The sequence below is a fragment of the Podarcis melisellensis genome (assembly GCF_964234715.1).
Source record: "Podarcis melisellensis genome assembly, chromosome: 13".
NCBI lineage: Eukaryota > Metazoa > Chordata > Lepidosauria > Squamata > Lacertidae > Podarcis > Podarcis melisellensis.
Window position 1 is genome coordinate 52813635 of NC_138545.1, and position 22615 is coordinate 52836249.

A 22615-nucleotide genomic window follows, 5' to 3' on the forward strand; every position below is an offset into this window, starting at 1 on the left:
GTCACCTGCCAGCTCTTCCTGCAAAACATATCCTCATTAAGTTAAACAGGATACACTTGTCCAAAGTCAGTGTGAATAGGCTTCCACCCCAATGAGACAGTTTCTATTTGTGTAGTCTTTTTGTGTAGAAATTTGATGTTGCACTTTAATAAGTTCCATATTGTGAAATGATGAATATGGATAATTCCCTGCAAGGGGTTGTTGCAGATGACTGTAGGGTGAGTGATGTCTTCAGCAGCCATGATGATTTGGGAAGGATTCCCTAAAAGGTAGCAAAGATTGACTGTGATTCCTTTAGGAAACTAGATAATGTTCAATAAAAACCAGTTGGCTGGCTGGCAATGGAGGTATCACAGGTAATAATCACATATGCTCCATAAAATGGTATGCTTATTTACCAAGCGCGTTCCTGTTCAGAAATACAACTGGTGAAGCTTTTTGTGACAGGGAAGCAGGGCAGGCACTGGGGGAAAGTGCTCATTCTACATTTCTGCGTGTCAGGCTGCTGTTAAAGGCACAAGAGCAGCACCAAACACACAAACCCCAAATTCTTCTGCATAGACAGGGAAAAGCTGTCTGAAATGTCATATTCCCTCTTTCGAACATGCTCAGGTTCAGAGATCTTCAGAGGGGAAGCCTCTGCCCTGCCACCCTCACAGGCACACTCGGTGGGCATGTGGGAGAGGGCCTTCTCGGTGGTGGCTGCTCCCAGACTTTGGAACTCCCTCCCTGGAGAAGACAGTGCTCCCTCCTTGCTGTCCTTCCGCTGGCAGGTGAAGACCACCTCGTTCCAACAGGCTGCTGGGAACCAACTGCTTCAAATGAAAGGACTGGTGCTGTGCTGTTTTTGGTGGATTGTATGGTTTTAATAAAAAAAAATTAATACTGTAGATAGATACACATTTAAGTTGTGTGCATTCAGCTTTACCTGCTTGGCAGAAAAACCTAAATGGCAGGTGTCTGGAGAAAAAGAATGGCAGTCTCAGCTGCCAATATGTTTTGAATGTATGTGCACTCCTTGGAATGTAACCCCTGCGTAAGTCAAGCGTTGCCTGTAATCACAAAAATAATAGTGTACTGTAGAACCCCCTTGTTCCCAACAGGCTTTTAGGAATGGGCTGCGTCTAATGAAAGGGCTGGTACGCTGCTTTTATTGTGATTGCCTGTTTTCAAATAGTTTTATATAGTTTTAATTCTGTTACACAGCTCAGGACCTCAATACCTCTGCATATGAACCAACCGGACCCCTGCACTTGTCATCCAAGGCCCATCTGTGTGTGCCCCCTCCACGAGACACGGGGGGGGGGGCCAAAAATGGCCTTTTCTTTGGTGGCTCCTCATGGTGGAATGCTCTTCCCAGGGAGGCTCGCCTGGTGCCTTTGCTACATCTGAGGTCCAAAGTGAACACATTCCTCTTCCCCCAGGCCTGCAGCCATTGAACAGTCTGGCCTTTTAAATGGGGTGGGGAAGAGTGCTATGGTGATTTCTTGTAATTGCTTTATTGGGGTTGTTTTTTTTAATTATACCATGTGAATTACATTTTTAATGTTGCACACTGCCCTGTGATCTTCGCAAGAAGAGCAGTATATACATTGAATTAATAATACTGTAAAGCAGCCTTTCTCAACCTTGGGTCCCCAGATGTTTTTGGCCTACAACTCCCATCATCCCTGACCACTGGTCCTGTGAGCTAGGGATCATGGGAGTTGTAGGCCAAACACATCTGGGGACCCAAGGTTGAGAACCACTGCTCTGATGCTTGAAAAATAGTTTCCCATCCACCCCAAACATTTCTTAGCTGATCTTATTTTTAATCAGCACAACCCCCTTCGGCCCCTGTGAGGGGGGGGCGGTATAAGAATAAAAACAAGACAATAAATAATAATAGGGAATGATAATAAATGATAATAAGAGATACTTCAAAGTAGGTAAATAAATCAGCCAGTCTCGAGGTCTCGGGGCGCGCCTCTCTCGTCGGGCTCCGGCTGCTCCGCCTCCTCCTCCTCCTTCCTCGGCCGGCAGTTTCCGGCGCCGGAGGGCGGCGCTCGGCGTGGGCTCCGTGAGGGCGAAGCGGGGCATGGCGGTGCCCGGGGGCGGCGGCGGGGGCTCGGCCCTGACGGTGACCGTCACCTACGGTGAGAGCGCGCCGGGCGGGGCGGGGGGCGAGGCCGGGGCTTCGGGCCTAGCGGCGGGCGGGCGGGCGGGCGGGCGGGCGGAGGGAGCCCGGAGGCGAGCGGGGAAGGGGCGGCCTCCCCGTCCGGCCCTTGCGCCCCCGGCAGCCGCTCCCTCCCTCCCCCGTGGATGTCGCCCCGCTGAGGGAAGGAGATGAGGGAGGGGGAGGGGGGCGCCACACGCAGACTGGCCCCCACAGACGCCTTCGCGCCCACATCCATCCCCCCGTGCAGTTGTGCATCCATCCATCCATCCATCCGTGCATTCACACGTACATCCATCCGTGCATTTGTACATCTACGTGTGCTTTCCTCCATACATACAGACATAGCTTGACCCCGTTCCTGAAACCCAGGAGGTTCCAAGGCTAGAGTGCCTCAGAGCATGTGTGAATGTGCCCAGTATTAGGAACCTATGAGAAGAAGAACTGGCTCTTGCCTTATCCTTTGGCAGCCAGAGGTGTCCTAGTTCCTCTGCTGTGATGTCAGCGGGTGCCTGGACAGCTGGGCAAGGGATGACTCGGAGAGACTGCAAAGAGACTGACCTCTGCAATGAGCTCAGCAGGGAGACCCCTAAGCAAGCTGTTCTTGCCCTCTTCCCAAAATCTGTTTTACGGGGGTGCAGAGAGGATATTGAACTGAAGTTAGAGGATTTTTTGGAAGTGCCACTGAAATTATATACAAATGGCTCCAGAGATTCAAAGTCATTCTCTTGTATTATCAGCGACTATATATACATGTTTTTTTACTAGGAGTAAGGTCAGTAAGAGAACCTCTGCAGCACAATCTGATAAATGTGGGTAATGCAAGCAGTGAATTCAGGGATGAGAAGGACCTTCATGGCTCTACTGGGGTCAGTAATAAAGACTGGCCACTGGATAACAGTCTTGTAGCAGGGGGGAGATGGCAATTTGAGGGATGCAGGCAGAGACCCCGATGTGGGTTGAGAGGCCTTTGGGTTCACACCAGCCTTCTTTGCTGTGTGCTGGCTGCGGCTGATGGGGTTGTAGTTCAAAGGCAGCAGGATGGCAAAGGCTGAGCCCCTGGGAGTGTAGCTAGGGGCTATCATACTCAGAATAGACCCACTGAAATCAATGGACTTAAAGTTAGCCACACCCATTTATTTCAATGGGCCTACTCTGAGTATGATCATGTGTGAAGCTTTACCCCATTGCTCTATCTCCATGTTAGGTAAACTTTATTTGTTAAATACTTGCTTGTAAGACTGCAGTTTGCAGCCCATGTGGGCTGAGCTAAACCCAGTTTGTAATCTGAATATATTTTCATTGTGGTATTTTCAGGTAGTGAAAAACACAGTCTTCAGGTTGCTTCTCAAGAAGAAGACAGTCAGCCAACAGTGCGTGATATGGCTCTCTTAATTGAACAAGTAACTGGAGTTCCAATTTCTTTCCAGAAACTGATCTATAAAGGTAAGTAACATTTTTATATTTGCAGCACAATCCTATGCATGGCAACTCAGAATTAGGCTCCACTGAGTTCAATGGGGCTTACTCTCGTGTGTATAGGATTACATGCAAAATATCAGTTAGAACTGGTCTTAAATAACCATATACAATTGGGTGAGGATTTATTTTTGCTGAACAGCTATGCTAATTACATCTCTTTTTAAAAATTGATTCATCCAGAGAACAGATCATGAAATCAGTTAAAACTACAAAGTGAGTTTTGTTCATCACATGCTGAAGTACGTGCATGTATTGTGAGAGAGAACAATTAATCACCAATATTCATTCTTCTGTTTTTCTTACTAATATATTTGCCCAGGCACTGTGTATTTGAGTCAAGCTTACACAACTTTGGGCTCATCAACCTGAACACAGCCTACTAGGCATGTATGATATTTGGCACACCTCCCCTTTTTTACAGTTTCATGCATTACACAGGAGATATGAGAGGCTTGTTGAGCCCATAATGGATGGTGGGCTCTGTTCACATTAATGGGTTACAGTGTGCTGGGTCAGTTTTAATGTTTCAGATTTATTATAGTGCATGTAGTTTGAAAAGGAACATGAATGGTATTACTGCTACACAAATTTCTGGGATTCTCGTAACCATTTTAAGGTATTAGGAACCTATGAGAGAAGAATAACTGGCTCTTGCCAATTGTTGAATTTTGTTTTATTAAACTGAGTATCAAAGTAACACTAAAAACCTTTTCAGATGATTTCATTTGTCTTCTGTTTCTGTTTTGTTTTGTTTTGTGCTTTTCTTTTAAAGAGAACTAAGCTGGATATTTTATCAAATAAATAGAGCCTCTTAAAAATTATGTTTAATGTTTAGACTGAGCACAGCCTGTTCCAGTATAAGCAGCTGATTCTCTGTGATGTCACAATATGCTTTGGCAGTCAGAGGTGTCATAGCTCCTCTGCTGTGATGTCGGTGGGTGCTTGGACAGTGGGCAACTGACTCAGAGAGACTGCAAAGACCTTCGAATGTGAATTTTGAAATCTATGAACAACTGTTGTCATGTCATTAAGGTGTGCCATAGGCTTCCAAGTGATACCTTGTATCAATATCAACAACGAGCATTTTTGGAGCCTTTTATGTTAATCAGGTGGTGCTTTCAGCTTTATGCTGGTATAGGTGTATAAAAGGTATGCAAGTTGTTCCATATTGGTAAAATAACATAAAACTGACTCTTCATTTTGTTTGCTGAACTTTCCCAAATAAATTTGTAGGTTTCTTTGTTTTTCCTCCTAGGAAAATCCCTGAAAGAAATGGAACAGCCTTTGGCAACATTTGGAGTTAAAAACGGTTGTAAAGTCATGCTGATTGGAAAAAGGGTAACTTTCATTTTATGAAGGCTGTGTCTCTCTTTCCCCTCTCCCTCCCTCTCTCCCTCCCTCCCTCCTTCTCTCTCTTCCTACACACAAACAGACATGGATGAACATGTATCATTGAGCTTCCTAATATGAGAAGTCATATTTCCCCCCCTTGGTATTCAATAAAACATTTGCTCACTTGCTATTTCTTCTCAAGCGCAGAGCGCTTTCTCCTTGCTCTCCAGTAAGGAAAACTGACTATGCTTTTGTTTCCCCATTTTTTTACTTTTGGAGGGGGTAGTTGTATCCGATCCCTGGCTTGGATCCACTATTTGCACTGCTGACAGCCTCTCGCACAAGCATGATGTCTCTCCATGCAGCACTGCAATGTGTTACAGGATGAGAGGTGGTAAATAAGGAAGGCTGCAGCACATAAACCCTAGTGGATCACAAAAAGATTTTGAAAAGGAACTTGCACAAGCAGATGAACTTCTCTAGATTTAGTGTCAGCTATCCTGCAATACTCCTCCACTAACTTAGAAGCAGCTCTTCCACTCAAGCCCCTGATTTTAGTGGGACTTATGTGACTAACTTGCTGTGGATTCTTTCCCCTTTTTCTAATGTCTTTTCTGCCTTCTGTCCTCTCTGTTCTTCCCATGTTGCTCTTTTTTTGTTCTGTTTATCTTAAAATGTATTATTTTGCCTTTTAAAAAATCATTCACAAGGCAGTACGCAAAACATCTTCAAATAATGGAGCCTTAATTAACCAATAACCTTGTTTTACTGTACTTGTTCCTACCCAATAAACTCTCTGTTCTCTACTGAATTTTTTATGTGCATTGCATATCTGTGATAACTTCTCAATCAGAACTGGAAGGAACTCAAATCATCTAGATTGGGGTGGGGAACCTGTGCCCCCGCTCCCCTTGATGTTGTTAGAGTACAGCTCATATCTTATTTGAACATTGGCCAGGCTGGCTGGAGCTGATTGAGTCCAGCAACATCTGGGGGACCACATATTTTTTACCCCTGATCTAAATAAACTTGCTTTTTGAAAAGGAACCCCTCCTTTTCCCAGCGACGCAATTTAAAATACATGCATCTTCCAAAATCTTAACTGTAGCTGTATGATACTGCTTTGGATAATGCTTTCTTTTGCCAAAGAACATAAAATAATAACTTCTAGGTACATATTAGTATTTGCCAACAGCAGTAACCATCTTTACTTGGTTGCACATCCATTGAAATAGTGAGTCTATTGATTTTTTTTTAAAAAAAACACCAAGCAAATTGATAACTGTTAGAAGTAGAGAGAAGCAAGGAGGCTGAATGGAGTAATAGCAAGCTTCTAAATCTTTCATATTGTATGCTAGAATAAATGTATCATAAATGTTAGGATTGATGTAAACCTGTGCCATCTTGTTCTAAATTACCCAGAATAGTCCAGAAGAAGAGACTGAATTAAAGAAATTGAAAGATTTGGAGAAATCTGTGGAACAAATAGCAAAAAAAATAGAAGATGTTAATAAAGAGCTTGGAGGTATTCAAAAAGTAAGTTGATTTCCTATTTCAATAGTTTACCTAGCTTTATAATTTTTAATTGTTGATACTATATTTCCTAATTTAAATAAATTTACCTCAAAAGATCGGTCACTTATCTTGATATTTATGCCTCTTCTAGAAAAATGCTCTAGCTATTTCTTGACTCCTCCTTTAATCCTTCAAAATAATAAAGGGTGTATAATAGTATTTTGATAAACAACATGATAAATTATATTATCTAGATAAGATGTCTTCAGGTATGCTATGAGTAAATTTTTATGAAAAATTACAATTTCCATACAGGGATTTCTAGCAAAGAATCTTCAAACTGAAGCTCTTAACCAGTTGGACAAGCGGATCAAGGGAACTGCTGAACAGTTTATGAAGATTCTGGAACAAATTGATGCCATTGTGAGTAAACAATTATAGCAATAAGTTGTTGATCTCAGAAAGAATGTTTAGTTGTACTTTCAAGTAATATTGGCTTCGGAATAGTAGGCTTTCCTAGTCACTTAGTAGACACCAAATTAATGGCTTTTTAGGGCTCTTTTATGAACCCGTTGTTTCCCCACTGATAAATAGGTATCTCTGTTACACTGCCCTTTTTCTGTAACACAAAAACAATAGTTCCATATACACTTTCTGCGTAAGGCATCCTATTATCATTTATCAAATTATTCACTGTATTCAGCTTTCTAACGTTCCCACTCCAGAAAAGCGATACAGCCGTCCCCCCCCCACTCACGCAGGGGTTTGTGCATAAGTGAAATCACGTCAAGTGGGGAGGACCTTCTAAAAAGCCTCTAAATGCCTGTTTTCCCCTACTCTCCAGCTCTCCACACAACTCTCTCTCTCTTCAAGTAGTTGAAGTTCTTGGGCCGGCTGGAGGACGCGTGGGACAGCGGTGGCTGCTACACTGCCCCATGTGTCCGCTGTTAGGTGGGAGGCTGAGCAGCCTAAACAAAGCCCCACTGCACCTCAGGTCTCTTTGGGGCTTCCTCTGCCCTCACTGACGTCCTCTTCAGGCTCTGGAGAGGGCCTCCTTATGAGCCACAAAGACTCTCTAGCTCTATCCCACCGTTCCCTTGTATTTATTTATTTTCTGGCGCTGCACATATGCACAGTTGTGCGCGAGTAGAACACGCGTAAGTGGGGGTAAGCCTGTATACATGCAGTTGCCCTCATGCATCAGAGGCCTTTTGAACAGTGGTTTCCCTTTCCGCTAACTGGGAAGATGGTACCAGAACTCTGGAAAGGAGGCAGGAACAAGCACCTTTCAAAGCTGTGTAGATGAGCTGCTAGTGTTCTAAAGAAAAACAGCTTTCTTGCACGTTTGGAACTTCTCATGTACTCCTCCAGACTAGTGCCCAAAACTTACAAATTCAAATGCAATTTGTCCTCATAGAAGCAGAACATTTTCTTCTACATATGTTTAACGTTTTGCTCACAAATGGCAGAAAAGACAAAGAAAAGTGAATCCTGTTTTTATTTATTTTTATTTTTTTTAAAAAAAACTTTTTAAACGTTGAAAGGACCATTTCATGCACAGTGATTTCCCCACACCAATATTGCTTCTCTGTAGGAAAAAGTGTTTGCATTGTGTTTATCGTAACATCACAATTGGCAGAATGTGTCTGTTTCACCAAAGGTATACATGATAGAAGTCTGCAGTGCATCACAGCTTCTTACCATGTACATATGCAGCAAAATAGGTACATAACATGTTCCTCATGAGTGTATCTGTTCTTTCTTGCACAGAAATAATAACTGAGTCTTAAGCTGTTATATTATAATGTGAGAGGTTTTCTTCTGCTAAGCTTGTGGGATTCTGGGTCCATTTGAAGTACAGTCTATTATACTAGGTTTTTGTCAATGTATTGTAGGTTAGGAAGACTAAAACATAGCGAGGTTCAATATCCATCTGTAACTACAAAATCAGATTCAGGTTTTCATTTATTACAGTGTGCATGCTAAATATTAGCTCTTTTTGTCCACAAAGAAATTGGGAGATACTTTCCTATAAGTAGTTATTTTTTACAAAACATTTGTAAAATGTTCCTAGACAGCTTACAAGTAGATCAAATGTTTAAATGCCAAAACTTCCATTCCTTTTATCATTTCATAGAATACATATTTTAGAACCTTATTTATAGGTTGCAAATCATTCCTTTAGGTATTCAGCTAATTTTTATTCAGAGTAGACCCACTGCAATTACTGGATCTTAGTCTTATTCATTAATTTCTATGGGTCTTCTCTGAATAAAAATTATCTGAATACCACACTGAAAGTCATGATTAATTACATTCTAGCTCCAACAGAGCTAGGAGAATGAGATCAAACACTTTTGTGTTAATAGCCAGTCATTGTGTTCCTCATTTATACTTGAAGAACTTGTTTAAACATGCATTAGTAACTTTAGAAAAATGAATTTATGTGCTTATGCAACTTCCTTAGCTAGACTTTGCAGATACGAGGGGGTGTCTGTAAGACTGCTTAAATAAAGATGCACATTTAAATAATTAGATAACTGGTTTTTGTGAGCTTTTCAAAATATTTTGGAGATGAAAATACTAGTTTTGTAACCTTTAAAAACCTATTTTCTCTTTCAAATATTGGACTAAATTAAGTTCTGACCATTTATAACTTAGAGATGTTATAAATTTATTACTTAGTTAACTAAATATCCATTCTTCTTTTTTCTTCCAAAAGAGCCCAGCGCAGCAAACATCAAAATATTAAAAAAGAATAAAAACATATTTGAGATATTGTAAAGCTAATTAGGAACCAGCTAAAAAATATTTCAAAGCACGTAAAGGTACCCCTGCCCGTACGGGCCAGTCTTGCCAGACTCTAGGGTTGTGCACTCATCTCACTCTATAGGCCGGGAGCCAGCACTGTCCGCAGACACTTCCGGGTCACGTGGCCAGCGTGAAAAGCTGCATCTGGCAAGCCAGCGCAGCACATGGAACACCGTTTACCTTCCCGCTGGTAAGCGGTCCCTATTTATCTACTTGCACCCGGAGGTGCTTTCGAACTGCTAGGTTGGCAGGCGCTGGGACCGAACGACGGGAGCGCACCCCGCCGCGGGGATTCAGACCGCCGACCATACGATCGGCAAGTCCTAGGCACTGAGGTTTTACCCACAGCGCCACCCGCGTCCCAAAGCACTTACAGCATCAAAGCACTTACAGCATCTAAAATCTTTAAGAGAGGGTAATGTGGGTTTTCCATAAAAGTTTGAACTGGAAAATCTCTGATAAAGTTACACAGGGATGTGACTTAGTATTTTTATTTGACTTACATTGGTTTAAAAAAGGCCTTTAAAAAGTAATGCTGATTTTACATGCTGTGTAAAATCTGAAAAGTTTTTCCAGTAGCCTAAAGTAGTTGAAGTATTTGCTTAATCTGTACTTGGTGCAATTCAAAAAGATCAAATTCTTCAGTTGGAAATGATTTTTATTGGAATGTTTTAAGAAGGCATAGACCTTGGGAGTTGCATAATGTAGTGTTTAGCATAATAATTAATAATGCAGAGTTGTATGGAAGGGCACAAACTGGAAGATGAAATTGAAGTCCAAACAGATGAACCCATCCCAACATTTTTATATTTCATTATCACTAATGTAGCAGTCCTCTTCGTCACTACAATAGTTCTGTGATGTAGGCTAGTTATTCCCACTGTAAGATGGAGAACTGAGATCGACTTGCCTACAAACCATCCAGGGAGCCAGGCCTGAGAGAAAAAGGATTGAACTCTGGTTCAAGTCCAAAATGTCTCTTGGGCCACACTGGCCAATATGGATCATAAGAAGGTTCTGCAACAACTATGTGAGATACAGCTTGATATAGATCAGGGAGAAATTGCCTTTCCACCCCTAAAAAAGCAGTGATCATAAAATGATAATTATAAAAGCAACAAAATCCAGAAAATAAAAAGCAACAGGGACAGCACACTCAGAATAGATAACACATTCAAGAATGCCTTACTGAAAAATTCATTAGAATAATACTGTTGTTAATTGAAGCCTGAAGATAAAGTGATGCAGCCTGATATCTCAAGTCAGAGACTAGTTTCATAGCTTGGCCACAACCACCAAGATGCACCTCTGATGGTAGTGAGATGCAGAACCTCCTCTGGAGACTGAAGTGTGCAGACAGGTTCATATGGGTAGAGGGAGGTTCTTTAGATATCAAAGTCCCAAACCAGCTCCGAATTGAAATAGCCCATCTGAAAACATTCCAAATGAATAATGAACCAGGCTCCCTCTGCAAGATGTTGCTATCACCAAGCCCTTAAACTGCAGTTGGTGACAGGGTCTTGCACAAGCACCCCAAGCATTAAATTATCTTTATTGATGAACTTTATTTTAATTGAATATTCAAATGTTATTGTAGCTCAAGGTGTATTGCTAACTTCACCTCTTAAAACCTTGAATAGTTGGACAACGTATTCCTGGAGAGGAGACGTAAGCTGACTTAAGGTAAAAAGGAAAGATGGTGAGATCTGATTTGAATGTTACTGTAATGTTTTTCTCACACCACCAACTCGGAGTTGGTGACGTTAAGATCTGTTTGGTGCTGTGATCCTGTGTCTGCCAGTTGGCTAGTGAATATGAGCTTTCAAAACACAGTCTTGGGGATCTTGCTGAGTGTTCACAACCAGGGCTATTTCTGAGTGGATTCCTTAAGAAACTGATGTGAAGCCTGTAGTTATGACAAAATTACAAATGTCATGTTCCAATCATATATATTATCTATCTATATAGAAGAGGCATAAGGTGCCCTTCAAATATTCTTGGACCAGCTCTCATCAGCTCCTGTAAGCATAGCCAATGGTCAGGGAGTTTCTTTATTAATTGAATTTATATCCCACCCTTCCTTCCAGAGGAGCCCAGAATTGTAGTCTGACAACATTCAGTGGGCCACAGATTCCCCATCCGTGGTTCAATACTGACACAACAATTTGTTTCTTCCTATCATTTTTAACAATTTTCCCTTGGTTCCCTGTAATGCACTTTTGAATTATCTCTGACAATTAAGTGAGCTTCTTGTATTACTTTGGAAATTCTTAATTACGTTTTCCTCTTGCTTGGCATAGTGTTCCCTGCAAAATGCAGACCTTCTTCTTACAGAAGGTAAATTGTGTTTCAGAACTCTCCACTGAGGGTAACATTTAACCTAACTAACACAGTCCCTATTTTCGGAATAGAATAAACTTGCCATAACACCATTTCGGATCCAGAATGGTTCAGAGGATACTTCTTGGACAGTCTGATGTATGCTTTGGTGGCTAAGAGTATGAGCCAGGAAATCACTGATTCAAGTGTAGCCTCAGTCACAAAGTCACCAGGTGGACTTGGGCATGGAAGTGTCTCAGCTGTGGCCTCCATCAGGGATGATAGTACTCTAGGACGTTGTATTGAGCACTTGAGAATCCTTGATATTTATCTATTTTATTGAAAGGCTGTATATCCTGCCTTTCAACAGGCTCCCAGGGTCTCTTACAAAAAGTTAGAATTACAGTGGCTGATATTCAATGTTCATTATACTCAGAGTAGACTCATTGAAATTAGTGGACTTTCCATTTCAGTGTGCCTGTTCTTAGTACAGTCATACCTTGGGTTGAAGACGCTTTGAGTTGAGTGTGTTTGAGTTGCGCTCCTCGGCAACCTGGAAGTAACGGACTGTGTTACTTCCGGGTTTCGCTGCTTGCGCATGTGCAGACGCTCAAAATGACGTCATGCGCAGAAGCGGCGAGAAGCGGTGCGCTCATGCGCAGGCGTGCCGTCACTAGTTACGTTTACTTCTAGATACGAACGGGGCTCTGGAACGGATCCCGTTCATATCTAGAGGTACCACTGTATGTCTTAACATTAAATATCACCCCAAAAATTTAAAACAACCACTTTGAAATAACCACAGTATGAAAGAGCATTGTTATTTAAGTAATCTTTGTGCCCAAATACATTGGTGCAGTCAGTAGATTTTTCACCATATCAGTCTAATTGGGCAGACTGAGGGGTCCTCTGAAGCATTTTGTTCCACTGGGATAATACATCAATCCTTCTCCAAGTTCATAATTTTATGTCTCTTGCTTATCAATAGTATCTACCGTATATATACTGTGCACTAATAATTCTGTGCCAAGAAATCTGGGACCTGTATATATTTTAATATTTTTTTAATACCTTGTTTTTCATAATTCTGCTTTTTCCAGTTATGTGGTAGCTTAAGAACTATGCTTGCCTGTGATGCCTTGTGCCGACAGCTAAAAATCCATCCCAGTCCATCCTCTGATTTAGGTTTCAAAGTGTGGGGGGTCACTTTCTCCATTCTTCACAATATTGGAGGCTAGCAGTATTTAACGGGGAAGGACAGCTGAGAATTTAATACTGGGTGAAAATTTTCAAGTTGGTCAGGCATAATTGTAAAAGATACATACATATATACATTATACATTTTATATATATATATAATCGGAATATATATATATATATATATATACCGGATATATATATATATTTATAGGCAATCGTTGTTGAAAACCTGTGTAGCATAGATTTTAAATCCCAAATGAAAGGTCAATATTTCATCCATGTTAGTTCATTCTGAAAAGTTGTTATTTAAAAAGGAACTCTCTGTGGAAATCACTGTGATGTGTCTGCACCATGATTTCTATAATTAGCTAACATCTATAATTAGCTAACATTTCTGGGCCCATAAGCAAAACTAAGGTGACACTAGTGTCAGCTTATATTCAAAAGAACCCTATGTTTAGAGTTAAATGGTTATGGAAGCGGTATTCAAAATTAGCTTGTAAATGACAAGGACGACATTTTTTGCATTTGAAATATATAGATTCAGGAGAGAAAGAATTAACACAAGACTATTCAGGGTGCAATGAACACAATTTGGGTGTGTAATAAATGGGTTGGATAGTTTTAGGGTCCGCCTACAGAATAAATTCAGGAGAAGGCACACTCCTCTGTCAAGTTTAACCAAGAGCCTCACATGTGGACCTGAATTCCACTTTCATAGCACTTTGTGTTGCTTGATGAGGGACTTGTGTGAAGACGAACTTGGCATTCTGGTTTTTTGCCTGCCTATTCTTTTGAAAGCTAGGTGGCGGCTGCTTCCGGTGGAAATGTTAAGAGCTCTAGTATCTATTGTAACTGAGTTTTTCATTTTGGTAAGCCTGCTTTGCAGATGCTATAACTGTTCAAATGGCCTAGGATTGCACATAACTTGTGAGAAGACACACAAAGTCCTATCTATCTGCTCTGCAGTAATTTATGGCAGAGGCGGGGAACGGGATCCAGCTGGCAGACAAGATAATCATCCTCCCAACAGGCCAACTTTGACAGGTGGACAGTGCTACCCACTTGTCAGTTTCCTGACACCACCGTGGAATCGTGTGTCCATTTTTTGACCACTGCAAAGCATTTTGCCAGTGCCACAATCAGCTGGTTATCAAAACTTGTGAAGGCAGATGTATGGCACAGTGCATCACCTGATTTGGGGTTCTTGCGAAGCCCCTTGCACATCACTTTGTAGGTATGGTCAGTGCTGCTGCGTCACCTACATGGAGAGGCCCGGTGGGTTCTCCATGGCTGGTGTATAGAGTGTGCTAGGCATGCAGCAGTATAAACTAGCAGTGCCATTGGACTGAATTTAGATTATATAGGTGATTGGTTCTGTTTAGGCTGTCATTAGAATTGTGCATATACCTACTGAGGTACCTATTGCAAGAACTATATTTGGACATACAACTTTATATATTGCTTTTATAATTAGACACCATCCATTTTGTTTTGCCACAGACTCTCCCAGAAAACTTCAGTGACTGTAAACAGAAAAAGAAGGGGCTAGTGAAAAAAGTTCAGGTAAGTCCTGTACCAAGTGTAACTGTGTTCATCTGATTAGGAAGTGGAACTTCCAAGTTTCTTGAAAAATCACGTGACCTCTGTTAAAATCTCAAAAACAAAACTCCAAACTTTCAATCATTTGATATGCATATAGACAATCTCATTAAGAAACAGAGAAATAATTTTTAAAAGCAAATAAGTATGTACATGTTTTTATCAAGAAGTGAAGAAAAAACAAGCATCATCCTAGCTATGTGTTTATTACCATTTGTATTGGTTACATTTCCCATGCAGGACCTTGGAATTGCATTTTAAATTTCAGAAAATATAAACAAAATAGTAGTCCAGAATAGCGTGCTGTTTGACAAAAGCACCTAGAGATCACATTGCTTATCAGTCTCAGGCTCTCTCCCACTTCTCAGAGGAGCATTCGGTAGTTGAACACCTGATCATCTCTTTTTTTTCCTTGCAGACTTTCTTGCAGATAGCAAACATTTATATTTGAATAGCTGAATGGCAACAATTTCATGGATCCCCAGCGTTAATCTACTGGTTCTTAAGTAGTCAAACTATTGCTTGCAAACTGGCAGTGAGCCTTGGGAATGCATGTGTTCCCTTTCGGGTGTGTCTTAACCCCTCCTGTTCCTGTTCCTTTAACTGTGGTTTTGCATTACATTTGCACCATTGCCTAATTTTGGTAAACACTAATAATGCTCCCTCTCAGCTGTGATTTACAAGCCCACTATCAGTTTGATCTCTTGGTCAAGATGGAAACCATGATTTTCAGATGTAAAACTTTGGTTAAGAAGAACAGGAAGGGTGGGTTCAATTCAAATTAAAGAGGGTAAAGAAAGCTAGAGGGAGGCTGGCTTCCAATCCCTGAGGCTGGCTTCCAAATCGCAAACTGGCTATTGCTACACCAGATCTTAGGTATGTTTTATAAAAAGAGTTACTTGTGCCTATGATTCATAAGCTAAGTTGTTCTTGCTGTCTTTTCTATATATAAAAAAATACTATGCTTGGTTTTTAGATACCCTATTGCATTAAGCCTCATTGTCCTTAATTTTGCTTTTAGGGTTTCCTTGCACAGTGTGATACAGTGGAAGGCAGTATTGGTCAAGAAATTGATAAACTGCAGTTGAAGAACATGGCCCTGGCAGAATGAGGCATTATTTTAAGTAACTAGGAGAAATAATTGCTCTGTGAGCAAGAAGAAGAGTTTGCTCTTGATTTTGGAGCACCTGTTTAGTATTCAAAATTTTATTTTAAGCAGAGTCCAGTAATCCTGTTGCATGTTGACCATTGCTTACTGGTTGTCACGTGTTCTGCTTAGATGTAAAGCTCTTCTTTCCAAAAAATAATGCAACACAGTCTGCTGTTTTTCTTGACTATATTTCAAAACATGCCTTTGTGTGATCATATTTGTTTCAGCTAAACTACATGTTGCTTTCCTTCATTAATCGTTCAGAGCAACTACTGTAACTATGATGCTGTTAAGTAAAATTGTGTGTGTTCTCAGATGTAGGAAAGATTTAACCACCTGAGGTTTTATCTGTCTTACTCTCAGGATGCCTAAATTTGAATGTACTGTAAGATGTATTGTGCTTTTAACTAGTGGCTGAACATCGATAAGGTCCTTGATGGTCATTTTTACATATTTGTGATATATTGTGTATATGTTCTGTGTTCTCTTTGGGTAGTGTAGGACATTCTGGAGCAGGAAATTCCCATCAGACTTCCTGTCTCCTATGGTGGGGGAGGGGGGCAGAGTTAGTCACATGAATGATGAATGTGGCACAACAGCCTCACAAGAGTTTGGCCTACGCCAGGTACTTGGTTAGCCGCGTGCTTCTCAGTTGTGGAGGCTGCTGAGCAAAACATTGACTCCCCTGTGCAGCAGCTCCCACCCCACCTATCCCAGTCTTTCTCCTCCATACAGCTAGCAAAGGCACGGAAATACACCAAAACCAAATCCTGAGAATTATGGGTCCTGTAGTGCTTAGGTGCTTCACTTGCCTAGGCTGGTGAGGATAATGTGTACAGTGGTGTCAGTTTTACACATAGCTACCCTTAGGAAGTCTCAGCAACATGCAGGCAAGCAGCTTGGCATGTGTGCCTGGTCAGTGCGGGGAGGAAGCAACCTAAGCAGCAACTGCTCAGGATGACCCCCTCTGCTCTCTGGTGGTATCCATTGGAAAGGTTATGGTGGGGGGGTCCATTCTAATGCCCTCCAGCTGCTGGGCACCACAGGGATCCACACCTTGACCACAAAGTGCACAACCCTGCAAAAATTCAATTAGAAGGAAGAGGGTGTGATTGCTGGTGATTGCTTTCCTGCTGCATTAAGATGACAGGCGGTGCTTTTCTTAACATTGCATGCTGCTGAATCAGGCTAAGCTAAGCAGCAGCAGTGGGCTGAGAACATTGGTGTAAGCAAAAAGTGGCAGGTTGTCTCACCTGCTTCTCACCCACCCCTCTGTAAGGAGATGAGGAAGCCCTTTCCATAGTGTAACCTGGTGTTAGAACCTATTACAAGCAGGAGGAGGGAGAGCTCTCTGGGAGGAAGCCCAGAGAACCAGAGTCTATGCCTATCTCTTTATTTGCCCCAGAGAATTTCCAAGCCCTGCTGCTCAAAGCAGTTATGAAGCCTAGAGGCGACAAGTAGATGTTTGCAAGCGAGGGGAAGCCTGTGAAGGAATTTGTAATCCTAGTTGGAACTCTGTGAATCTCAAATGAAAGGGAGAGGAGTGGGATTCCCCTACCCCTTTTAGCAAATCAACTCAGGAATGATCACGTTATACTACCTACCCAAGAGCTGTCCGGAGACCTTTCCTTCCAAGAAAGGAAAGGGGTTGCAAGGGACTGAACAAATGAATTTACCCTCTGCAAATTCCATGAGGTTTCTGCCATCTGTAATGTCCTCAGCAGCTTACTCTTCTTTTCACCAAGGCCTTAACAAGTTCTTTTAATTCTCCACCAGAGCAATGGACTGAGTTGTCTTACTCAGATGCAAGTTTCAGCTCAGAAAGTTGGTCGGTAGTCCAGGCTTCAACTAAATTCAAAGTAGCCACCCCCCTTGCTGCCACTTGAGGAAAATCTTAAAGACATAAAAACAAAAGATTAAAGGTTGTGCCTTCTACAGTACTTCAGTCTTACAACATCTTCCTCAAATTAAAGTGTATCGGAGACACTCGTGGCCAAAGAGGGGGTGGCATTAGCAGCAGCAGTGTTCTCCAGTCACAAAGTGTTGGTCAGACTCCTGGGGTCGGGGGCAATAGCAAATGGCAGGCTGTCACCAAAGGGAAAAGGATGTTGACAAAATTCTATCTGGTATAAGACTAGCATATTCCAGAGACTATCGGGTAAGGAAATGGTAAACAATAGATAGGTGCTTGATTTCCCCTCCCTTCCCCCTGGTTTGCTGGAGCTTCCTTCTCTCATGACAGAGCCACCAGGAAAATATACCTGCTGCTAGCTGTTATCTCATTTCATGAACATCAGGGTGATAGAACCAGTACCATCCAAAGAGAACTTCTTTGGCATTTTATATATTTTACAATGCAAAAAAATATGGAAACTGGAGAGCCATTCTGGATCTCAAAACTCTTCAATAAACATCTAAATTGTAAGTGGAAACTTTTGAGATCTGTAACACACACACTAAAAGCAAACTACTTTCTGGTCTCCACAAAGGCCAACTCCACATGCCTGTTCTCTCATGTTCCTATGGCTTCAAAATGCATTTTTGAAACAAAGCTGTGCTTCAGCCTTGCCTCCACCCAGAGACTGTTCACCAAGATCATGGTGTCAGTTGCAGCAAATCTCTGACTCCACTACCTGGAAGATACTATCAGATCTTAAGAGTGTGGGGACTGCGAGACAAGTGTGCAGTGTCTCCAAAGCCATGGTTTCCTTATAAAGAAGATAAAAGTTGCTTCCTACAGTGAAGTGCCTGTCACACCTGAGAAGTCATCTTCAGCACTATTCAGTATAAATTGTTCCTGTATCAAGAATGTTAGAAAAGGAGGGAGACACGACTTTGATCCATGAGACTAGGTTAACTCCTTTCCTAGTGTTCTGACATTATTATTTTTAAACAAATTCCAGCAAGCCTTTAATTTCCCTACTTGGGGCTTTTGTTTGCTTTAGGCTTGCGTTTCTGCTGTTTGTTAGTCTTAATGTTTTACTGTGCATTCAAGAGAACAGTTCTGGTTTCTTTCAATCGGTGCCAATACGCTAAATGCTTTAATACCTTTAGCTGCTTTGGGAATCTCCAATCGGGGAGGAAAAGCAGGTTACAAATATGAATAAAATGTGAGCCTCAGAATTGTACTCTTGCTACCAGGAGTTGCTAGAACACTCATGTCAACCAATGAGGTGCACCAGGAAGAAACACTACTAATGCAAGTAGGCTGAGGTCCACACTCTCTCTATTGGAGGTGGAGCACATCAGGGAATATATTTAAATGCAAGGAAACCTGCCCCCTCCAATCCTCATCACAGACTTCTTTTGAAACTCCCTCTGTTCTATGTCCAGGGCTGCTATATGAGGAAACCAGTCAAACCAATTCCTGCAGAATTAGTAACAGTTCTTTGGAGACACAGCAGAAATTAAATGGCAGGATTCTGCAACAACATTGAAAGTAACACTATAGGCAACAAAAAGACTCATCATATTAAATCACAAACCCGGAAAAAAGAAGTTGGAAATGCTAGGATGCTGAGCTGGAGAGATTGTGGTCAAGGTCCAACTCAATGAATGGATGTGGCTGGTGGGGGGGAATAATGTAGCCTTTTTGTCTGAAGATTGAACTCTACATGAGTGGAACACAGGGTTCTGTGGCTCTTGTAGGGTTAATGAGGATGTATATGAAACTCCTCAACCTGTTCAAAGAACAAAAACAACTGATAAGAAATTATTGTTAAACTCAGTGGTACCTTTCAGTAAACATGCCTGGGAGAAGGCAACTAATTAGCCTGCTCTTAATTAACAAAATGTGTATATAAACCAATTGATTGTAAGAAAATCTCAATGCAGTTTACAGAAATATAAAACATTCAAGTTAAAAAATTACTGTATATAAAAATGTTCCAAGGTATTATTAAAACCAACAGTAGCTAAAAAGAAATAAAACACATGTACCTTCTGTTTTAAGTAATCTTATGAATGTATCCTTTGACCAAACTGCGGGAGGCAGTGGAGGACAGAGGTGCCTGGCGTGCTCTGGTCCATGGGGTCACGAAGAGTCAGACACGACTAAACGACTAAACAACAACAACAATGAATGTATCCAAAGAAAAGAAAAGTTTGGAAGCCTGTGAGCCCTCAAGATTTTCTTTCCTGGGAGAAAATTTCTTTTGAAAATCTGTGAAGATTACACGTTCTAAAACTACAGCCAGCTTCATGTTTGCTTTTTTTTTTTTTTTTTTTTTGCAGCGGAAGACACGTTGGGTTGTATTCAACTGCTGGTTACTCACAGTCGACCCTTTCAAATTTATGGATCTCAATTATCAATGGACATTAATGGGTCTGCTCTGAGTAAAAGTCTGTTGACCACAACCCATGTTTTATTTTTTTTTAAATATTTATTAAAGATTTTCTTAATACAATAGAAACAACAAACAACATAACATATAGTTTTTCAGTATCCACATTTTCTTCACTTCTTTGGACTTCCTCACAACTCTCGTTCCTGCGTTCCAAATTTTCAAGCTTTACCCAGCAATTTATTAGCTTGTTTCAATTCTTATATTATAATTTTCCAATATTGTATCCCTAATTTTAGATAATTTAAACCCAAACCTTAAAAGCTTAATTTTAACATAATATTTATCCAAAAAAATTATCTTTTCTTGTACTTACATTTATCTTCATATTCCTTTTAACTAACTTATTGGTGCCATATTGTTGATAATCTTACATCTTTCTTAACATTCATACAATTTACAGTATTTTTGTAAATAGTCCTTAAATTTCTTCCAGTCCTCCTCCACAGCCTCTTCTCCCAGGTCTCGGATTCTGCCAGTCATTTCTGCTAGTTCCATATAGTCTATCAGTTGCATCTGCCAGTCTTCCAGTGTGGGCAAATCTTGGGTTTTCCAGTGTTTAGCGACAAGTATCCTTGCTGCTGCTGTTGCATACATAAAAAATGTTCGGTCTTTCTTTAACACCCTCTGGCCGACAATGCCTAAAAGAAAAGCCTCTGGTTTCTTAGGGAAGGTATACTTAAATACCTTTTTCAACTCATTATATATCATTTCCCAGAAAGCCTTAACTCTAGGGCAGGTCCACCAGAGGTGAAAGAATGTTCCTTCTGTTTCTTTACATTTCCAACATTTATTATCAGACAAATCGTATATTTTTGCAAGCTTGACTGGAGTCATGTACCACCTATATATCATTTTCATAATATTTTCTTTCAGGGCATTACATGCCGTGAATCTCAGACCGGTGGTCCATAACCTTTCCCAGTCAGCAAACATAATATTATACCCTATGTCCTGTGCCCATTTTATCATAGCCGATTTGACCGTTTCATCTTGTGTGTTCCATTTTAGCAGCAAGTTATACATTCTTGAGAGTATCTTAGCCCTAGGTTCTAACAATTCCGTTTCTAACTTTGATTTCTCCATCTGGAATCCTATCTTTTTATCCAACTTAAAAACTTCTTTAATCTGAGCATAATGTAACCAATCTCGCACTTTATCTTTTAGTTTCTCCAAACTCTGCAACCTCCAATTATCTCCATCTTTTTCTATTATTTCCCAATATTTCGGCCATTTGGCCTCCATATTGAGTCTTTTCGGGGCCTTGGCTTCCATTGGTGATAACCACCTTGGGGTCTTATTTTCCAATAAGTCTTTATATTTTATCCAGACATTGAACACTGCTTTCCTGACAATATGGTTCTTGAAAGCCTTATGAATTTTAACCTTGTCATACTGCTTTGGTAGCACATATACTAGTGATGCTTTTTCAAAACAAATAAAAATACAACAGTTTCGGTCTATTGTATGTATTGCACTTTAACTGGCATATTTCTTTTTAAATATGTAAAGAGTGTTGTTCATCACTTGGGGGGGGGGGCGATCATTGGGCCAACCTTTCCCCTGGTGTATAAAACTATACAATATCATACCATACTATATGCAGAAGGCAGGCTTTAGCTATTCCTTGTACCCAAACAACTCTGAAAAGAATCTGGTCTGTATTGCAATCAGATAAGGTCATTATTATTATTATTTATTATAAATTATTATTAGGTTGCAACAATAAGTAGGGGAAAACCATTATAGGTCAAACATTCTCATCCCAAAAAAAAGAAAAAGTGAAAAGGGTAGAATAAAAAAAGGATAGGACATATGAAGAGGGGAGAGAGACTACATAATGATGAAACTTTATAATGCCAGGAATTATTTAAAAGGAAAAATGTTCATAACTTACTTTGTTGTTCCAAAAATGTAGAAACAAGGGCACACCTCTTAATAAATTGGTTTTTTATCATTAACTCTTGCATTTTTCTTGCATGCAAGTTTAACCATTAAGTTAGTTTGCGAAGCTTTCCTTAAGCAATCAGTTATGGTGAGGGGAATATTTATTTTTCTTAGTGGCAATGCAGTTGTTTTTGCTGCTATTAGCAGTGCAGTAATCAGCTGTAAATCATCATTAATGATTTGAGAATGAGTTGTTTCAGAGTTTCTTGAGAGATCAATAATTCCAGACCACAAACCCAAACCCAGCTTCAGGGCCTAGCCATGCATTGCCAGGGGACATTCATTATTATTCATTTCATTTCATTTCTATACTGTTTAATTTTTTTAAAAAAAACCCTCAAAAGATATTTACAACCTACATTAAGACATCAAATAAAGCAATCTAGAATGAAAGAACATAAATGATAAATCTAGAATGAAAGACAAACAAAATTTACCATTCAAAGCAACATAACAGGAAACTAAAATATGAATTTTTTTAATATTATTACTGTACAAAGGACACCTACAGAATGCACATTCAACGCAGCTAAGCTAACCAAAAAATGGTTCAAAAAGAAACACCACTAAAGGCAGCCAAATACAAAATGTGCATTTAAAACAGTACCATTAACAAGACAATAACCTATTGCCACACGCCCAAGACCTCTCAAAAGGGGCGTCCGGAGGAACAAGGAAGTCCCGCCTCCAGTCACTCAACCGGCTGCTCCGCTTCTTCCGGCCTCCACGGCGGTTGCTAAGAAGCGGGCGGGGAGAGAG

General features: G+C 40.7%; 1 protein-coding gene and 2 long non-coding RNA genes across 4 annotated transcripts; 1 reads left to right on the forward strand and 2 right to left on the reverse strand.

Moving 5' to 3' along the window:
- Positions 1-117: 117 nt before the first annotated feature.
- LOC309355236 lies at positions 118-2604 on the reverse strand. The gene is made up of 2 exons (XR_014162466.1): positions 2496-2604; positions 118-262 (listed from the first exon to the last, which is right to left on the reverse strand). It is a non-coding gene; the product is annotated as an uncharacterized lncRNA (long non-coding RNA).
- BAG1 (BAG cochaperone 1) lies at positions 1966-15763 on the forward strand. Of its 2 annotated transcripts, none has more exons than XM_081885889.1 (7): positions 1966-2135; positions 3473-3601; positions 4893-4975; positions 6392-6505; positions 6800-6907; positions 14318-14380; positions 15438-15763. In XM_081885889.1, exons 1-7 carry the CDS (start codon positions 2078-2080, stop codon positions 15525-15527), a joined length of 645 nt encoding a protein of 214 aa, XP_081742015.1. In that variant the 5' UTR covers positions 1966-2077; the 3' UTR covers positions 15528-15763. The 2 variants fall into 2 exon arrangements, with proteins under 2 accessions (XP_081742015.1, XP_081742016.1); XM_081885890.1 differs by lacking the exon at positions 1966-2135 and adding an exon at positions 2700-2930.
- Positions 15713-22597, reverse strand: LOC309355241. The gene is made up of 2 exons (XR_014162471.1): positions 22557-22597; positions 15713-19246 (listed from the first exon to the last, which is right to left on the reverse strand). It is a non-coding gene; the product is annotated as an uncharacterized lncRNA (long non-coding RNA).
- Positions 22598-22615: the final 18 nt, after the last annotated feature.